At 42.5% G+C, this 19,287-nt stretch overlaps 1 protein-coding gene across 2 annotated transcripts in view; it reads left to right on the top strand.

Moving 5' to 3' along the window:
• LOC137147806 (rifampicin phosphotransferase-like) overlaps positions 1-19,287 on the top strand; it is a 59,663-nt gene that overhangs the window by 11,764 nt on the left and 28,612 nt on the right. For both annotated transcript variants that reach the window (XM_067540193.1, XM_067540194.1), the window contains 9 exons: positions 1,392-1,444; positions 3,138-3,265; positions 5,077-5,233; positions 7,239-7,419; positions 9,150-9,256; positions 10,942-10,980; positions 11,587-11,776; positions 12,682-12,817; positions 14,316-14,392. In XM_067540193.1, coding sequence (XP_067396294.1) covers positions 1,392-1,444; positions 3,138-3,265; positions 5,077-5,233; positions 7,239-7,419; positions 9,150-9,256; positions 10,942-10,980; positions 11,587-11,776; positions 12,682-12,817; positions 14,316-14,392 — 1,068 coding nt within the window. The remainder of the gene's footprint in view (positions 1-1,391; positions 1,445-3,137; positions 3,266-5,076; positions 5,234-7,238; positions 7,420-9,149; positions 9,257-10,941; positions 10,981-11,586; positions 11,777-12,681; positions 12,818-14,315; positions 14,393-19,287) is intronic.

Here is a 19,287-nt window from a genome sequence, read left to right on the forward strand (position 1 = left end):
CTGTGTTGAAATGGGTGTATGGAATTCCAAAATCTGAGCATTTCAAGAAATAAACTTCAAAGCAAATAAACGGAATGAGAGGGCCTTGTAAAATCTTGCATGCATGAATGAGCAAGTGCAATAGTTGCTTTGATTAAACACGCAGTAACATGCAGCATTGTGCAGATGAGTCATAGGATAGGATGTGTCATAGGGTAGGATGAAACCAGACGAGTCTTTCAGAGCCCAGGCTTCAGCCCCGTAGCATGAGTTGACCTGGGCTATGAAACTTGCAGCTGTGGGTCTGTTGTCTGCAGTGTAGACATACCCTCAGAAGTTAAAATTATTTCCATCACTATCCTTTGGACCAAACCCAGGTGCTTGCTTTGATAGGCAGGACTAAGAGTTTAACTGGTAGAAAGTCGGCATACCCTTCCTTTGTGTGTATATGCAGCACACGATGGGCTGAAATTCAGACTGCAATGGCTGGAAAGGAGCGTGCACTAGAGCCTATGGGCTAGTCTACACTAGAAGCGCTACAGTGGCGCACCTGCACCCATCTGCAGTGCGTCTGGTGGAGACGCACTGTGCCAATGGGAAAGAGCTCTCCCATCAGCATAATAAAACCACCTTCATGAGGGGTGGGAGCTCTTCCACTGAATAGCGCTGTCCACACCAGCGCTTAGTCTGTGTAATTTATGTCGCTAAGGATGGTGACTTAGTCACGCCCCTGAGTGACATAAATTGTACCGACATAACCTATAGTGTAGACAAGCCCTTAGAATCAAGGGAGGGGGAGGTGTGAAAAGAATGAAGGTGCGTTTGCTTCTTTATTTAACATTTTTCCTATGTACTGTTCTCAAACACTTCCAGGTCAAGTTTCTAGTCCTTCTCTCTGGGTCCTCTTTCATTTCCTACTGCTGCTACTTGCTGCCTGTGCTCATCGTATTGCTCCTGCTGGCTGTGGTCCTTCTATGTTCCCTTTGGGTATTCTTGTCCCGCTCATCTCCATGACTATTTCCATGCAATGCCATTATACTGCCAAACAGCCTCTCTCTGAAAACACATAAAACCATTAAACATCACTGCTGCATCAAATTAGTCCTTAATGTGTCTGGTTTGAATTGTCTGCATCACAGACTGAATGCTTTTCATGGAAAATATAAAATGTCTAGTACTTAAGTTGACATATCAAGAAAGTTTCACTACATGCAATAGTAAAATGCTACATAAACATGGTCTTCTTTGGAATCTATCATTTTATGAGATCATAGGCTTTCTGGGAGAAAGTGGCAAAAAGGAATTAGTTTGATCAGTTGCATCATAAACAGCTGGTGGATGCAAAATCCCAGGTGTCTCATCTGATCCAAGCAAACAAGAATACTTTTGCATTTCCACTCTTTCTCTTACAGGATGGGACCTCAGCACACTTAACTATTATTTGTGTACCAGCAACTACAACACAGTAAGTTCAAGGAGTCTGTGGGACTTATACCTGCCTTGTTCTGCACCAGTATGTCCAGATTTTCTTCCAGACCTCAGCCAGACCTTGTTTTTGGCCCCCACAGTTTTGTGGTTACAAATAATCATGCGTACAGCTTTCACCTTCAGTTATTTGCAGGCTCAGTTTAGATCACTCAGCTGTCTTAGTATATGATTTATAGGCACAAATCAAGCACTTCCAGGCATCCCAGTTATTTTATGTGCACTTGCAAGTGAAAAATTGGAGACAAAGTATTTCAAATCTGGCCTTTTGTAGCCTGTGTGATACTAACATAGATACTAACAAGAAAGTACTTATATAGCATGTTAAATCAGAAGATCTCAAAGCACTTTACTAACATTAATAAAATCTCACATTATCCTCTTGAAACAGGACACATTATAACCATTTTACTGATGGGGAAATTGAAGTGGAGTGGTTAAGTGTCTTATCCAAAAGACACAAACAAAAATCAGGAGTCATTGCGGGGAAATGAATCCATGAGTCCCAATGACCAATGAACTATAGATCAAACTTTTTACATTGAGGAATCAGTTTACAGCTTAAAGGCAGGCAGTTTTGACGTTTCCAGTGAAATGGGCTAGAGAGTATGTTTTCAACAGGTGTCCTCTTGCAATATTTAGACTCAACCTTTAGAACTCCCTCCTTCGATTTGGTGACTTCTGGCTTTTTAGCCTATCATCTTTTCTCAAGTACTTCAAAACCCTTTCAAGCCAGCCCTCCATCTCTGTAATGGCCATACTTGGTCAGACCAATGGTCCATCTAGACCAGTATCCTGTGTCTGACAGTGGCCAGCACCTGAGTCTCAGAGAGCATGTGCAGGACAGGGCAATTCTGAAGAGATCCACCCCTGACTTTCCCTCTCAGCTTCTGGCAGTCAGAGGTGCAGGCTCGCCTCGAGCATGGGGTTGCATCCATGACTATCTTGGCTAATAGCCTTTGATGGACCTATCCTCCATGAACTTATCTAGTTCTTACATCGGGTGATCCATGGTTTTGTACTGTAGCTATTCACTTTTTCCACACCATTCACGATTTTCTAGACTTCTATCCTATCCACCTTAACCGTTTCTTTTCCAAGCCAAACAGCCCTAATCTCTTTAGTGTCTCCTCCTACAGAGCCATTCCATACCGTCAATCATTTTTGTTGCCCTTCTCTGAACCTTTTCCTGTTCCACTTTTTGAGATGGGGCGGCCAGAACTGGACACAGTGTTTAAATGCGGGAACACCATGGATTTATATAGTGGCATTATCATGTTTCCTGTCTTATTTTCTACACCTTCTAATAGCTCCTAACATTGTTAGTCATTTTAACCGCTGACCCTTCTATCCACCTGCCTCTTACACCCTGTCTTCCTCTCAAGAGCCTCATTGTAAGTCTTGCCTCTTCCCCACTCATTGTTACTATAGGGCCAGGAGATCATTAATTTCCTTGCTCCCTTCCCCAGCATGCATTACCATCCATCTAGAATTCTCTGGGTTCCTCTGGGAACCACATTCCTCAGTTCTGTGCTGAACCAGAATTAGGGTCATACCTAGCCTGTAGTCTCCTTTAAAGGGCCATTCTGTTCCATGAAAGAGGTTATTAGTTTTGCTTGAGCGTTGGAAACAGTGAATTGCACCAGGTGAGTTCTTTTTTGTGTTTTTCTCAGTCTCGCTGTAGGTTATGTTCTTTTCCCTAATGGGAAGAAGGCTGGCATTGACTGGTCCAATGCCTCACTGGCTGAAATGGCTGATGATGGTATTATCAGAGATTTACACAGAGTCAGTTTCACTGCAGGTAAGTTAAAGGAAGTCACATCGTCTTCAGTTTTTTTTCAGTACTAAACAAAATGATTTAGAGTCTAGGAAATAATTTCACCGACTCACAAGGCATGTACAGACATGGTATGTATGCAAGGTATGCTATTTGATTGCTATATTTTCCAGAGCGCTCATGTACTGAATACAAGGAAGAAGAAGCCAAAACCAAGCTAACAATCACGTCCCCTCTCCAAAGAAACCCAGCCATGCAGAGTTCCTAGTGTTCCTAAAGTGTTCTAGGAGTCAGGGCCTTGAGTCAAAACCACCCAACTTATGGTCAGAAAAAACAAGTCTCTAGGGCATAGGTCAGGCTCATGATTTGGAAGGCCTGCAGCCAGCATGGCTTCTGATCTCCTCGCTCACTAAGCTTCCTTTTCTGGTTTATATAGCCCATCCCCCAGGGCAGGGCAGGGTGCTCCGTGATTGCTGTATTGGCTGTAAATTGCAGACTGTCCCTTCAATAGGTAGAACAACCTGCTACAAGTCACTATTAGAATTTGATTTATCCTGTTTTGTTTTTATTGTGCGTGATTACATCTGAAAGATGTCCAGCTACTTGCAAAGACTTACAGAGTCTGTCTACACAGTAACTGGCCACCCCTGGTTGACCCAGGCCAGCTGACTTGGCCTTGGGTTGCAGGGCTGTTTCATTACTGGAGCCCGGGATCTAGGACCCTGTGAGGTGAGAGGGTCCCAGAACCCAAAAGTCTACAATGCAACAAAACAGCCCCGCAGTCTGAGCCCCATGAACCCAAATTGGCTGGCATGGGCCAGCTGTGGGTGTCTAGTTGCTGTGTAGACATACCCACATATATGACCATCCAACATCTTGACAGATGAAAGGAAACACGACGAAGTCAGTCAGTCAGTGTTGCTTGGCCGTCGTGTGGGAGAAAAGCTCAATATGTGAGCGGGAGACCTTTCTACAGTGGCTATAGTGTATAGTATATATACAATGGCTCGCCAGATGGAGGTTGATGCACACTCTGCTTCCTGGTTCACCTGCAGGCCTCAGCCTGGGCTCTCTGATGAGTCTCCATGGTGATGGCACCAGCCTTGACCCGGCTTCTCCAGACTGAGCGGTTCTGGGCAGGGCTCTCCCAGTTGTCAATGGGAAGGCTGAATTTCTTGAGGCCCTGCTTGACCTTGTGGCTGTATTGGTAATTTGGCTTTCCTTTGTGTCACGGGTAGTTCTTGAGTTGGCCATAGAGCACAACTGTCGGCAGACGATCTTGAGGCATGTGCTCCACGTGTCCAGCGTGATCTGCATAGACTGTAGGCTGGTTCTCTCAAGGATCTCGTTGTTATTGATCCATTGGGCCCAAGTGACTCCAAGCATGAGAACTTTAAGCATGGGAATAGCCTTGTTGACTTGAGTGAGACTACTCGCGTGCTTAAGTACAATCACATGTGTAATTCTTTGCCGGCCCAGGGCCTCAGATAACTGTACCAGACAGAGGAATTCAAATCCCCAGTTACGATGAACATCCTGGCATTACTCAGATTTATCTCGTTTTGAAATGAGTGCTGCATTTTCCAGTCTCCTTTAGTCAAAGTTCACATTTTGACTTGGGAACCAGCTGCTCGAAAACACCTAGAATGATGAAGGGCGAAAGAAGCTTTAGAAAAATATTCAAAGTGTATAGAAAATACTTAGAAATATTAAAAAAAAAATGTTTAGAGACGGGGAAACTGTATGAAATCAACAAAAAGCTCTTGCTTGTTTTCTCTGGACTAATTGCTCTGTTGCATGGTCAAGGAAACCTGCCTACATTTTTTCTTCCAAAGGTGGGAAGTTCTTTGATGTTCGGGCCATACTTGACAAGCAGGCTCGCCCTGTGGTGTATAATGGTTTAACTGGAACAGGAGTATTCCATGAGTGCATTGCTGATTTCCGACTGAACCTGACGGTCCGAGGCTGGGGCGTGGTTGAATTTTATTACAGGTGAGATAATGGCATACAGGAGTAGAGAAATCATTCTGACACTGAGAGCTGAGTGAAGTCAGCAACCCAATATGCTTTTGAACAAAAGGCACACATCTGGATCGCCACCTCTGGTGTTTGCTTTTGTGAATATTTGCACAAGCACCATTTGTTCCAAATTTAAAAGTGTTGTGAATATTTATGCATGTATTCTTGTGTCTGTGTGCATACCACAGGGGCGCATGCAGCTATCTTTGAATCTCCTGATGGCTTTGTGAGTTGAAAGGCTACCGCGCTCTGGGAAAATGAACAAGACTATGTCAGTTAGGTGGCCTGTTGCACTATGCAAACAATGAATCACAAGAATTATTCATTCATAAACAGCACTTTAGCCATCTGGAGGCTGAAATTTGTTCAGCCAAAAGATTTGTCCAGCAACTGCAAGTAGCAGACAAAGTATTAATAAACTCATAGTTTGTTCATGCATAACTTTGGTCACAGCCCTGGTAAAGTGCCCCCTGCTGTACATTCCTTAAGATGCTGTTTTGGGCCCCCCATGCTCTGTGTCCTGAATCTGAACAGGCTTAGGAATTGCCTTTGGTTTGGGTTTTGAGGCACACACTTGGGGGTGCAGAGCCTCCATTTAGCACCCCCTTCTGAGAGTTGTGCGTCCCTGTTGTGCCCCTTCTCCAACATGCAGCGAGATATCTTTTTGTAGATATCCAAATTTCTTTTGCTGGCTCGAAGCTGAGCCAGAACAGACCCCACAGAGAGATGAGATCCAAAACCTCTGATCGCGTTGGAGCACATTTGGGCCGTGTAGTCGCCATGAGCGGTTCAGCTACACAGCTCTCTCCACACTGACCAAACCAGAAATGAAAGTTTAAAATTTCCCAGGGCTTGAGGGGAGGAGCTATTTCCTGTTTATGTAGCCACGTTACAGCAGAACGCAGATGTCTGGAGCGGTCACAACAGAGCATTATGGGATACCTCCCGGAGGCCAATGGTGTTGATTTACATTGGGCTCTGCTTACACCGACGCTAATTCAACCCATGGAATTCGACTTCAGTGCTATGCCACTTGTGTAGGTGATTTTATTAGGTTGTCTTTTACCGTGATTTAGGTCGGCAGAACTTACATGCCAGTGGAGACGCATACTTTAGGGGAGTAAGCGGCGTTATGTTGACCTCCATTGCCAGTGTAGACCAGGCCTCAGTCCCTCTGAGATTTCAATCAGCACCAGCACCTGGTTTCTGTGTTTTCTTGTTGGGAGATTTTCCACTCTCCAATCCCCTGTAGATAAACTTGGTTGAACTGGTTTTCCAGCTCAGGCATCCTCCTTAGCATACCCACTGTTCAGACAGAACCTGGTTGATAAGGTTAATGACTTCTTTTGTTTATTCTGTAGCTTCTTCCAGACAAGGATGGGTGATATATCAAAGACCCTGTCAGCCAATGATTGATTTACTATGCAGTGAGGCCTCCAATGATACAGCAATTGCATAAAATTAACCAGAATTCATAAATTGTACATAGACAGATTACTCAAATTGTCACAACTTGTGAACAGGAGAAAAGGCTACATTCACCAAATACATCCTTCACTGCAGATCGTTTACTCAGCTGTGCTGAGAAGCGTGAGTATTTCTGATTCACTAGAGAATCTAGTAAAGAGTAAGGCCAAGTTTTTCAAAAGTTAGTGATGATGCTTGGGACTCAACTTCAAACATCTTAAAGGGTCATGATGTTCAGAGGATGGGTGCTCAGCACTTTCTGAAAATTGGGCCCCTTTAAAGGGGCTAAAGCTGGACTCCAAAGGAACATTAGTTACTTTTGAAAATCATGGGCTAAGACGGTTGCCAGGTAACCAGATAGCTCATAGGCTCATAGACTTTAAGGCCAGAAGGGAACAGCATGATCATCTCGACCTCCTGCCCTGGGTGACATATTTTTGAGAATGTGGCATTCTGATTCCTTGTCTTCCCTGCCACTGTGGCATAATACGCATCCTTTCTCTTCTTCTAGAGATGAAGCTGGGCAGCTCGTTCCTAGTTCTGACTCTAAGTTGAAGGAGCCATCCATCCCTGCCAGCTCCCAGTTTGTGGTGTCATTCACTGAAGAGCATTCTCAATGCGCCAGGGACGTGGGGGGCAAAGGAGCCCAGCTAGGTCAGCTCACACACTTACAGAAGCAGCTCAGGAACAAGGTGAGCTTCCACAAGGAGTTGGCATCTTTCAACCTTCAACTCTCCAATTTGCAGGTGGTGGGACATCTGTGTGTTGTTATAAATGCATGTATGCGATAGGTCTCTCTTGGAAACTCGAGCTATATCTCCTTGATTTCTTTGTTCCTAGAAGTCATTACAAAATGGGCACAGAATTTGTTAGTCTGTCTACAATTGCACCGGAAGCAGAACCAGAAAGTGCAGAAGCAGAAGCAGAAGTGCTATGACAGTACTTCTTTAAAGGGGATATCCATTAGTGCACTCAAACCTACAATGCTGTGTGTAAATATTAAATAGTCATATCAGTACTTCTAATAGAAAGCTTACGGCCTATATCTAAGAACACAAAAATCTCTTCAAAATAATCTACTCATAGCACTGAACAGTTACAATGTGCCATTGAACACTGGAAATGCAGTATTATTAATTATGGTGATGTATAAATACTGAATTTAGTTCTTGTGAAAGATCCTGGACTGACAGCCCTATAAAGTGAAGTCCCGTTTATCTGCATAACAGACACACTCGACGGTTAAGAGTGCAGTACAGTCTCCATATTCGTTTTTAGTATCTATGCTCAGACTGACAACTAGGAGACTGTTGGGGCTAAATATGATGTGGGTTTTTTTTTCTGATATTGATACCTATCCGTTAGAAACTGAGTTGAGCTCACGGTCGAGATAACCAATCCTTTGAAACAGGCACCAACATTCGATCTGGTAGTAACTAGCCTTTGCCCCGCATTTTATGTGAACTACTAAAAAGCTTTGTATCCCGTCACCAAATTCTCAAATTATCTAGTCCCCCAGAAATGAAGTTTTCTCTTGCGAGGTTTGTGGTAAATGCTACTTAGAAAGGCTTAGTCGTTTCAAACAAAAAGATCATTAACCATCAAAAACCATAATAAATGCAGTTTGCTCTTGTTTAAACATTTGCAAGGAACAAACATTCCTCACTTCTGCCTGATATCTTAACTAAACATGCGATACTTGTTTTGCAACAAAGTTAAATCTTCCCTTTCTTTCAGTCTTTGGCTTAATAACATACACATAACACTGACTCGGATCCCAGAGTCTAACCTGCCATTTGTGATCAAAATTCCTCACTCTCAGCCTTTTGTAACAAAACAACTGATTCTGACATGGGCTGGGACTTGGGAAACCAGTGAGACAGGTGCTCTCGGAGGACCATATCATGCCTGAGTTTTCTAAGTAGAACTCTTCATTGAACTATGTGTGGAATTTTGCTTAAAAACTCATGCCTTACATGACTTACATTTGAGGTGAGACAAGAAATTCTGCTCAACAGCCGGCACATGAGTTCAGTTCTTACACAGAACCATACAAAGTATATGACATTGGATGGAAAAAAAAAAAAGAAAAACGTTATAAAATACACTATAGTTAAAGTCATTTTCCCTTAAACTCAGTTCTACATTTGCAAGAAATTTGTACATGAAAAATGTGCTTATGGTTGTGTCTAATTTGTAAGTGCAGTTACCATAACTGTGAGAGCAATGGCATATGCAAATGACTAGGAAGCCGCCACTTGCATGCACAATTACTGTGATCGCTTATGCAACGGTGGTTATTACATATGCAAATAGATCATGCATTTTTTAACACACTTTTCTGACTAGCCAGTTGTGAATGTCTTTGGCTGGTCTATGGTAATGGATTTTGTATTTAATGGGACCCTCACTGCATTCCCAGTTCATCGTCCCTGAAGGCTTCTGTGTCACTGTAGTAGCACTGGAACATCAGATGAAACAGAACCATGTTCTCCAGGAAGCGGTGAAGGAGCTCACTGAAGTGGTCTGGTAAGGTGGCCAGGACTTCAGGTTCTTTCTCTGTGTAACAGTATTCTGGGATAAGAACAAGGCTTCCTCCCCCTTTGTTACATGGATGGTTATGGGTTTGAATTCCTGTGCACTCAAAAGAAATAGAATGCAACTTAAATGAAAAAAAACAAAACAAAAAAACCCAATATTTTTCTTCTACTAATGACTTTTTTAAAATTAGTATTGGCTGACGAATTTCAAGGTCCTGTTTATTGGTGCCAAATCTTTGGCACAGTGGCAATAGAAAGATGATTATTTTAATCATTGTGGTTACAACTAATAATAAACCTGTCACAGGGTTGTCCTCTTTTCTATAGGGATCTAACCTAATTATGGGAAAGAACAATAGGGAATTTTATGGGGACAGGCCCTAGTTCTGAGATAGTCAGGTCATCATGTGTAAAAGGCATTACATTATTCTGTATTAACAGATCAGGCCCTCTCCAGATGTTTAGCACTGCAGGCATTTTTACTTGCAGCTTGGAACTCTTAGCTCTGTGTGGTGAAACTGTGCACCCAGCCTATGTTCTCTTTTCTAAGGCAACCATTGACTGAGGCTTTGGTGATTAGTCTTACATCTCCAATAAATAGCATTCCTTTTGTTACAGGGAGACTATTTAAGATAAAGTTCTTTGGGTCTCTGGGAATCTACACTAGGGTCAAATCCTGATCCTATTCAAGCTAGTAGTCAAAGTCCCAATAACTTGAAAGAGACAAAGATTTTGCCATTGGGGGATGAAAAATACATGTCTGTAAACATGCGGTTAAATCCTGGCCCCACTGACATCAATGGGTATTTTGCCATTGACTTCTTTGGAACCAAGATTTCACCTGTGATTTCTTATGATTGCATCTCTTGGTGTCAGACTACCAGCCCACCTGTTGCTTGCAGGACGGTGCTACTTAAGAATGAATTGTAGAACCTGATGCTGGAATTATAGTGATTGGAGCTGTATGAATACTAAAAACAGTATTCACCGATTTGAGACTGTTCTAAAATCTTTGCATGCTCCGGAAAACAGACAATGTTATATTGTCTGAAACAAGTAGCATTGAATACAGTTTGGCTACCACCAAGGGAATGACATTGGCAACACAGATATGAATCCATTTCTATTCAGAAGTTTGTCAAATAGGTAATTTTAGAAAGCTTATGCAAGTACCATAATGTTAAATATCATATTTTGTTCCTATTATTAAATATAAAGTGTGTATTAATTACTATAATTTCAGGAACATCTGTCACTGTGCATCTGCGCAGTTATTTTTATCATTGTGTCCGTTTCTTTTGTCTGTCTTGTACCTTTTCTAACCTTTCTCAGATAGGATATAAAGAATTTTTTTACAAGTCAGAAAAATGGGAACATGGTCAAGCATCATTGCAAAGATGTGTATGAATCTGGAGCACAATGAAATGTTTGCAGTAGCTATTTTCGGTTCATGATTTTGGTCGGTGCTTAATTTGTGCCAGGGCTGAGCCGTGGCACCTCTAGGCTTGGCAGTTCACAGCCCCGGCACCTCTGGGGTTGCTGCATCAGTTATGAATGTAAAAAAATGGCTTGAGCCCCGGCATCTCTTTCATTACAAATTAAGCACTCATTATAGTTCTTGGTATGGGGAGGGTTATTTTACCTTGACATCTGTATTATTCTTTTTCCCTCCAGTAAAATAAAACCAGGAAACCTTCAGGAGCTTTGCAAAAGGTAAAAAGCATGCAACAGACTCATCAAATCTTTAACCCCTCCTCCTTGCCCTTTGTTGTTGAAACTGACGTGCAGTATGGTTTGGAACCATATGATGGGATACTGGGAAACTATCTTTCAGCTATATATAATTTTAGTGCCAAATTCTGCAGCCCCTTACAGACATAGAGAGCCATGAGAGCAGTGAGGCCAGCCTGGTTCCTCTGTGCAAGATGGGTGAGATGTAGGGAGTCCGTGTCCCCTGCTTTCTATGAAGCACAGTTCAGTGGAGGGTCCCTGGTGCCACAATGCTGAGGGGGGTGGGAAGGATTGGAGGTTGGAATAGAAAATCCATGCTTCTGTGGCTGGGAGTTCACATAAATCCGTGCTTTTGCAGGCTCACATGGACCCGTCACTTAGCACCTTTTAGTAGCAGGCCCATGTAGAGATTCAGGTGCTCAGCACCTCTCAAGCTGGGCCCATAGATGGGGGATGCTATGAATTACAGGTCCATTTTCTTAACTAAGACGACAAGGAGAAAGGCATCAATGAATTAAGATAATGCCGTGGCTGTTCATTTGTGTTTGATTGATGGACAATGTTGATTCGCTGTGCTCTGTTCCATAGATGCTCTGAGGTGTTCAGAGCCACCAGACTGTCCAGTGAGATAGAAGATGCTGTCCTGCAGCGGCTAGAAGAACTGGGACTGCAGCAAGAGCTCCTCGCCGTGAGGTCCAGTGCTGTTGCAGAAGATACAGCAGTAATGTCTGCTGCTGGGCAGCTCCACACAGCATTGGAAGTCAGGGGGAGTCAACAGGTACTATAGATTTGTATCTTCTCTTCCTCTGCAATGGGTAGGCTGCAATGACAACTCTGCTGTGGTTTAGGATGAAGGTTGCTGTCTGACTGTGAAACACACTGGATTTTGTTTAGTTAAATGGAAACAGTGTTTTTCTTCCTGGTCTATATCTCCTTATATCACAAGAAACCTACTTTGTTCTTAATCTCTTCACTGAATGCTTTTCAGAGGTGCTGGAGAATGACCTCTAGGGGTCAAGAATTGAAAATCCATGCAGTCATTCAAGTCTGACAGCTACAGAAGCAATATAATTGACTCCTCTGGGGTCTGCTCACTCGATGGCAATTAAATACCAATGCCCAAGGTGAGGTGTAAGTAGGGGTGATGGGATAAAATTTAGCAGATGGAAATCTAGGATGAATTCAGAAGGAAAAAATTCCTAACTAGGAAACCTATTAGTCAAAGGAAAGGAAAAAAAATAATTGGATATTTTTTCAGTTTGGCCATCGTACCAAAAAATCAATTTTTCACCCAACTCTAGGTGAATCTCCATTGTCTGAGTTATTTAAAACTACACTGGATAGTTCTTGTGAATACATTACTATGGAAAATGCTGCACTGCAGGGAAATGATCTAGATGCGTGAATGGTCTAGATGCAACCTGCCTGGTTGCTGTGATTCTGCAAAGTAGCTGAGGATGAAGGTGGTTATTGGTTGCTAATCCTGTCCTGAGTTCTCTAGCTAGGAGGACATGCAGGTCCCATTTGCTTGGCATAAATGGAAACTCGCAGCTCTGCATTAATGCTTACTGATGCTCGAATACTTCTGTGGTGTTTTCCCCCACAAAGTGTAGGCTCCATGGACCCAACCCAGTGTGGTGCTCAGCTCCTTGTCCGTGTGATGGTCTTGCTTACTTTCCCCAGGTGTGTGAGGCGATACAGAGCTGTTGGGCCTCGCTCTACTCATTTATGGCCGTACAGTATCGCCGGCAACGTGGTCAACTGATCCCGGCGCACATGGGAGTCATTGTCCAGCGAATGGTGCCGGCCAACGCTGCAGGTCAGCCCCCTGTGTGTCCCTGGAGCCCATTCCTCAGTTCTTTTACTTCCTGCTGGGCTTTGCGTGTCTGTGTACCCCCCTGGGGGCGCTTGGCTGGTAGATCTGTGCAGCCATACATCCTCTGGTCTCGCCTTGCATTGAACAAATTAAGTGCTATATAATGCTAAATACTCTGCAATATCAAATGTTTGGCATCTCAGATCGAGCACCCAAAATTAGTAGATACTTTTGAACTTAATTTCTCTGTGCCTCAGCTCATCATCTCTAACATGGGGATAATAATACCCCTTCATCTCGTAGGGGTGTTGTGAAAGTCAATTAATTTATGTTTGAGAGGCACTCAGATGAGCATCATAGGAAAGGCCATGAGGAATTAAATAATTCTGTATACAGAGCAGGGTTTGAATAGCGTGCAGTAAATAAATCATGAGGCCACACATTAAACAATGAAGATAAAACAAAATATTGCTCGTTAAGTGTGCAGTGAATGAAGCAGGGATCTTGTGGAAAAACTAGTATGTGATTATGTAATTAAAGACTGTTTCATGATACATACACAAAAGGCCAAATTTAGGTTTCACAGGCAATTTTAATTCTGGTATTTCCTAACTTCTGAGTGCTTGTCTTTGCAAACTTAATGTTCTTTTAACATAACTTTAGTGGGGTGAAATATATATTAGAGCTGGGAAAAATTTTTCAACCCAAACTTTTTTTTTGAGGAGGGTGGAGGGAATACAGATGCAGTGACACAGATATGTTTCATGAATTCAAGTTAATTATACTGAATTGTTTGTTTCAGGAAAAAAGTATGGAAAAATGAAAATCTTTCATGTTGACAATTTTGAAATGAAATGTTTTGATTTTTCTATCTTCATTTTGAAATTTCCTTTAATTTTATTTTTAAAAATACTAAAAATTGCTTAAAATTAAAACATTCCATTCAACCTAAACAATTTCTTTTTACTTTTCAGTTTGCAGAAAATGTTGAAAAAAATTATTTTCAGTTAGACCCCAAAAATCCATTATTCTCTCTCTCTCTCTTTCTTTAAAACACCAGTTGAGAGAAGGTAAAGGATAATTTTCAGTGAAGTTGAGTGAATATTTCACAGAGGATATTTTTCTGATGAGATTTAACCTATTTTCCTTCTCTCAGAACATCCACAAGCAAATTAGTTTCCTCATATTTATTCAATAGTCAAAGTAATTCAGCATTCCTTTTTTTTCCTCTCTGGCTCGTTAGATAAATAATTTGTTGTGACTATGCAGTACTTGAGATCTGAGTTGTGTTGCTTAGTTGTGATTGGTTAGAAGACACGTGATACTGTTTTTGACCCCTGATTGCATACAACTTTGAAATGTACCAGTCAAGGAACATTTGTCCCAGTGAAACTATCTTTGTGAGAAGAGAGTGAACATAAACTGATAGTCACAAAAAATGTTATTTTCAGTCAGTATTTTGCAGTCACTTATTTTGCCTCCCATAAAATGTCCTTTCCAGGAGTGCTATTCACCTGTGACCCAGTTACTGGACATCCCGGGAAGATGGTTATCAGTGCCAGCTATGGACTTGGGAAGGTTAGTGAGAATCTTTGATGTTTAAAAATCACTTTAGATTAAGTGGGAGAAGAAAGGAGAAAGAGGAAATAAGTTATTTATACTGTAAATTGTACTTCTGCCATTTGCAAGTAGTGGTTAGTTTGATAGGAGTCTGCTTCATAGCCTTTCAACACTTTGAATATTAGCACATGCCTGTGTTGACCCCCTTTCTAATTCATATTGATTACTACTTGAGAACTGATAAGTAGGCCTGGACATAGGACTCTTCCATCTTAAGTGCAGGAATCTGCACTTGTCCTTGTTGAACCTCATCAGATTTCTTTTTGCCCAATCCTCTAATTTGTCTAGGTCACTCTGTATCAACAGAGACGAATCATATGTCCTCTCTACCTTTCTTTTGGTAGGCAAATGCAGCTTTTTCATTCCAAACATGGGTTCATTCTTCTTACCCACTTTGAGGGGAAGCTTTCTGAGCCAAATCCTCCCCTCCCAGGAAAACATACTTCATAGCCTTGGTGTGGAATTCTGGAAGTTGCTGAATTTTATTCCACTTGAGGAGGAGTTCTGGGTTGTGTGGAGAGGATAGGGGATGTGACCAGGAACTCAAGAGGAACCTGAAGATCTCAAGTGCAGTCTAGTTTCTTCACCTTGTATCTGAAGATTTCTCAGCTTTGCCCTCTCCCAGCAGCCCCACACAATTCCCCAAATCCAGATAGCTTCTGCAGTGTGCCGTCCATGGGGCTGGCATATGTTTCTGCTGGTGAAGTGGAAGAGGAAAATATGGAGTGTAGGTTCCACTCCCATCCATCAGCTTTTGGGGTCTATAGTCCTGCTCCCTTGCCATGCTGGGGAGGTGAGAATGGAACCTTCTTGAGTTAAATTTTTAAAATAGTAATAAGGCATCAGAAAACTGTAATAACATTCAAAACATAGGGTTTTATTTGCTGGGTGCTGAAGCACATGAAGCAATGTTTTGCTTGAGTTTAAGAGCTAAGAATTCACATCTCAGGGTTGCTCCATAATCTGCAAATTACTTTACAGTGATGTGTGTTGCCAGAACACATGGCAGAACTGTGTTATGTTTAAAATAAATCACGTCCCAAAGCCTTCATTCAAACCATGTAAAGTTGTCCCTTTTCATGGCTCCTTTCTTGATGGAAAATTCATCTTAGGAAATGATTCTGCAGCCCAATAAAACAGGAATTCCTAAAGCATGAAGGGTCTAATGCTGAACACTCATGATTTTGACAGGAAGCAATAAAACGGAGGAAATTCACAACTAGGAGTGAAATGTACCAGACAGCCTGCCCTAATCCAGCCTTAAGGGATACAAGCAGAGTATGGTGATAGTGGTGTCTTATTATGTCTGGACATTGAGAGCGTGTCTACACCTCAGCTGAGAACAAGCCTCCCATCCCAGATGGACAGACCCTTGCTAGCTCTGCTCAAGCCAGTGAGCTAAAAATAGCAGTGTGGATGTTGCGTCATGGATGGCAGCTCAGGCTAGCCACCATGCCCAAACCCATCCCACCCCTTGGGTCCAAGCTTGAGTGGCTACTTTGAGTTGCCGTCCATGCCGCAATGTCCACATTGATATTTCCAGTGCTCTAGTTTGGCAGACCTAACACGTATCTGTCTACCCAGGCTAGGAGATGGGTTCCCAGCTGCAGTGTAGACATACCCTGCAGTGTAGACATACCCATACCGGAGAGATGCAATCAATGGGCCAACTCCTCACAGTATCAAATATTTGCAGCTCCCCCTGGAGCAGTAGGTGGGCTGCCTGACCAGATTTACTAAATTTAAAGACACAGACACTTTTAAAGATGGACCAGGATGGGACTGGCACGCTAAGCATTTCCAGTCAATCCACTCCCTAGCCAGTTACCTGATTTGGAAAATGGTTTCACTGCGTTATACATTTAGACCTTTATTTCCCTTTACTTTTTCTGCTGGTGTCAAACAGTTACTTATTATTTACCTGCATTTAGGTGATTGTCTTTTGTATATCTACAGTCGATATGGTCTCACTAGGAATGCCTTATGTGTATTTCCATTGCAAAGCAGAAAGGCATAGTAAACTCTTTTGCTGGATTTAGGTTTTAGCCTCTACAGCTGGTAAAACCAAATAACAGACTTAGTGAGTCCCAGAGAGCTCCACTGGGAGGAATAAATTATCACAAACTGCACTGCATGACTGAATTTTCTCTGGAAAAAGAAAAAAAAAGTTACTCAGAAAATAGATCATTCTCAATAAAGCTGTCTAAAAGTTGAGATATCTGTCCAACAATTAAATGAATCAAAAAACCCCCTGTCCAAATGAGTAAAAAATACCAATTTATCAGAATCCAGACATCTCCAGAGTACTCCACATTTCCCATTACAAACTCAGTTTGTTCTTTCTTGATCTGAAGTCGCTCCTCACAGAACCATATATATCTATGCTTAAGTGAAAGCATTAAAACCCAAGTAGAATACGAGGCTGGCAGGAGCATGAATCACTTTATTTGAAAGCTCTGTTTTGGGGGCTTTGTGAATTTACCTCATACGGACGCCTTACCCGTTCACAGCTGGGATGTTGGTTTTTGCATTGTCTTTAGCTTTTATGCAAGGGACACAAGAGAAATATCACAGAGTACAAACACTGTGCAAGTGAAGTTCATTCGAGTCTGGCTATAAAGTTTTATGATCTACATTAAATTAAAGGGCAGAGGAGGAGTTAAACTTGCGGAACAGCTAAGAAGCATTGGAGCTTTCTCACTAGAATTAAATCCCTTTCGGAGCGAATTACCTAACAAGCTGCTTAATCCAGTTATAAATAATACCACAGATTGAGACAAAGAAAAGCAAAGAATCTGCTCAGTTTACAAGGGATTTGTTTTATATACTTACTGAAAGCAGCAGTGCTTTTTTTTAAGAGCATGCTCTTTTAATCCAAGGGGGGAGGTGAAATTCTGACAGTAGTTGGGAAACTTATCTAAAATATTTATCTTGTTTTCCAGTAATGAGAGAGCGATGTGCCCTTACTTGCCTCACTTCTGCCTTGATCTCATAAAGTGGTCAGTAGCTATGCAAATCAGAACGTTTAATTCAGGTACCTAAATATGAAGTTGGGTGCCTAACCTCAACCACCCAAGTTAGAACATGCAGTCTGTGTCTTTATAAAGCACCCAAGAGGCATTTCAAAAATGGTATTGTTCTGATGAGAATGGATGGAAATATCTGGGGACTAGAACTGCTACTGCAGAGTTTCCTGCACCTTCCTCTGAAGCAGCTGGACTGGTCTCCATTAGAGACAGGATACTGGGCTAGATGCACCACTGGTCTGATCCAGTCTGCTGATGTCTCTATTTCCATGGGAGTTACAATTATAACTACTATAAAGTCAGAGTACAGGATGAATTTGAGTAACAAGATGTGTGCACTTTGTTGATACTTATTGGATTGTGCCGGTTTGTGATTGGTACAGTCATCCATGAAAGTTATTAAGACACACTTCTATGAAGTGTGGCATCTCTTTATATACAAGTGATACCACAAGGTGGTGCAGTTTAGAGTTTCTCTTTTGCAAAGCAATGAAGCGATTGGCTGATAGAATGACTCATCAACTCTACTCTTTTCTCTGGAGTTCTTCCTCCTTTTTCTTCTCCCTTCTGTGTTTACCTTACTCTCCTCCTCCCCCGGCTTTGCTCCCCTTCCTTTTGTCATCTTCTTAACTCTCTTTTTTTGGTAAGAATATCATGAAAATTCATAGACCTTAATGCCAGAAGGAATCATTATAATCATCCAGTTTGACCTGTATAACACAGTCCATAGAACCTCACTCAGTAAACTCTGGAAATCTTTGCTTTGGCTTATAAACGGCTGGTTAGAACTCTCCAGTCACACGTATAAATAATTACTCCTATCCACAGCATTGTTAGTTCTCTTAGGGTGAAATTCAGCTCCTCAAAATAGGGCTTGCATGGGACCAAAGTGATGAATAGGGTCTTCTGCTGACCCTCTGTAAAGGTCTGAATTCCACCATTCACGTGAAACTATCCTCAATGTGTGAAAACTTGAGACACAATTGAAAGCTACATTCGCAGCTGTTGGCATCTTTGGGCCTCAATAGCGCTGCTCTTGGGTTGTAATGTATCATGGTCAAGGTTTTCAAAAGTGATTCATGATTTGGGATGCTTCAATTCTTGGATGCCCAACTGGAAACACTTTAATTGGGCCTAGAAAAAGTGGACACGGGGACAAATTGCTAAGGATGCCTCTTTGCGACTCAGCCTTCCATCTGGGTGGTGTTACAAACTGTCCCAGGCAATCTGCTGGCCTCTGCCTGGCCTGTGCCACGGCCCCAGTGGCTGATAAGGGAACCCAGCCCTACCCTCTGTTCTGGGTTCCAGCTGAGGATCCCTCTAATCAGCAGCCAATCTGTCCTCCTATTCCTTGCTGCTTTTCCCTGAGCCTTCTCCTACCTTCCTGGCTCTCCCCCTCTGGCTTTGCCAGCCTCCCAACTCAGGGAGTAACTGTGGACTACTCTCTAGCCCCTAACACACCTCCCTTCTCCCAGGGAGTTACTGCAGCCTACTTCCCTGCAGCCCCTTCTGTTGCCATCTTATCTAGGCCCTGCCTCTTCCTGTCCAGCTGAGCCTCATGTCTAATTAATCAATCCCTGCTCCCTGGCTCCATCTCCAGGTGCAGCCTGGGGAGTTAATTGGCCACCTTAACCCTTCCAAGCCTTGTGTGGGGGTGAATACCCCATCACAGCCTTTTTGTGCTTTTAATGAGGGAGACATCCTCACCAAGGAGATTCTGAGGCATTTCCTGGCGGTAGGAAGCATCAGTGGCTCCCCTTCTGTTGGGAGGGAACAAAGAAGTCTGAAGCAAGGTTGTGGCCTTTTCCATTCCTCGTTGTGTCTTGT

The sequence above is a fragment of the Emydura macquarii genome, unplaced genomic scaffold, assembly GCF_026122565.2.
Source record: "Emydura macquarii macquarii isolate MOO-44397 ecotype Brisbane River unplaced genomic scaffold, CSIRO-AGI_Emac_v2 contig_561, whole genome shotgun sequence".
Taxonomy (NCBI): Eukaryota; Metazoa; Chordata; order Testudines; family Chelidae; genus Emydura; species Emydura macquarii.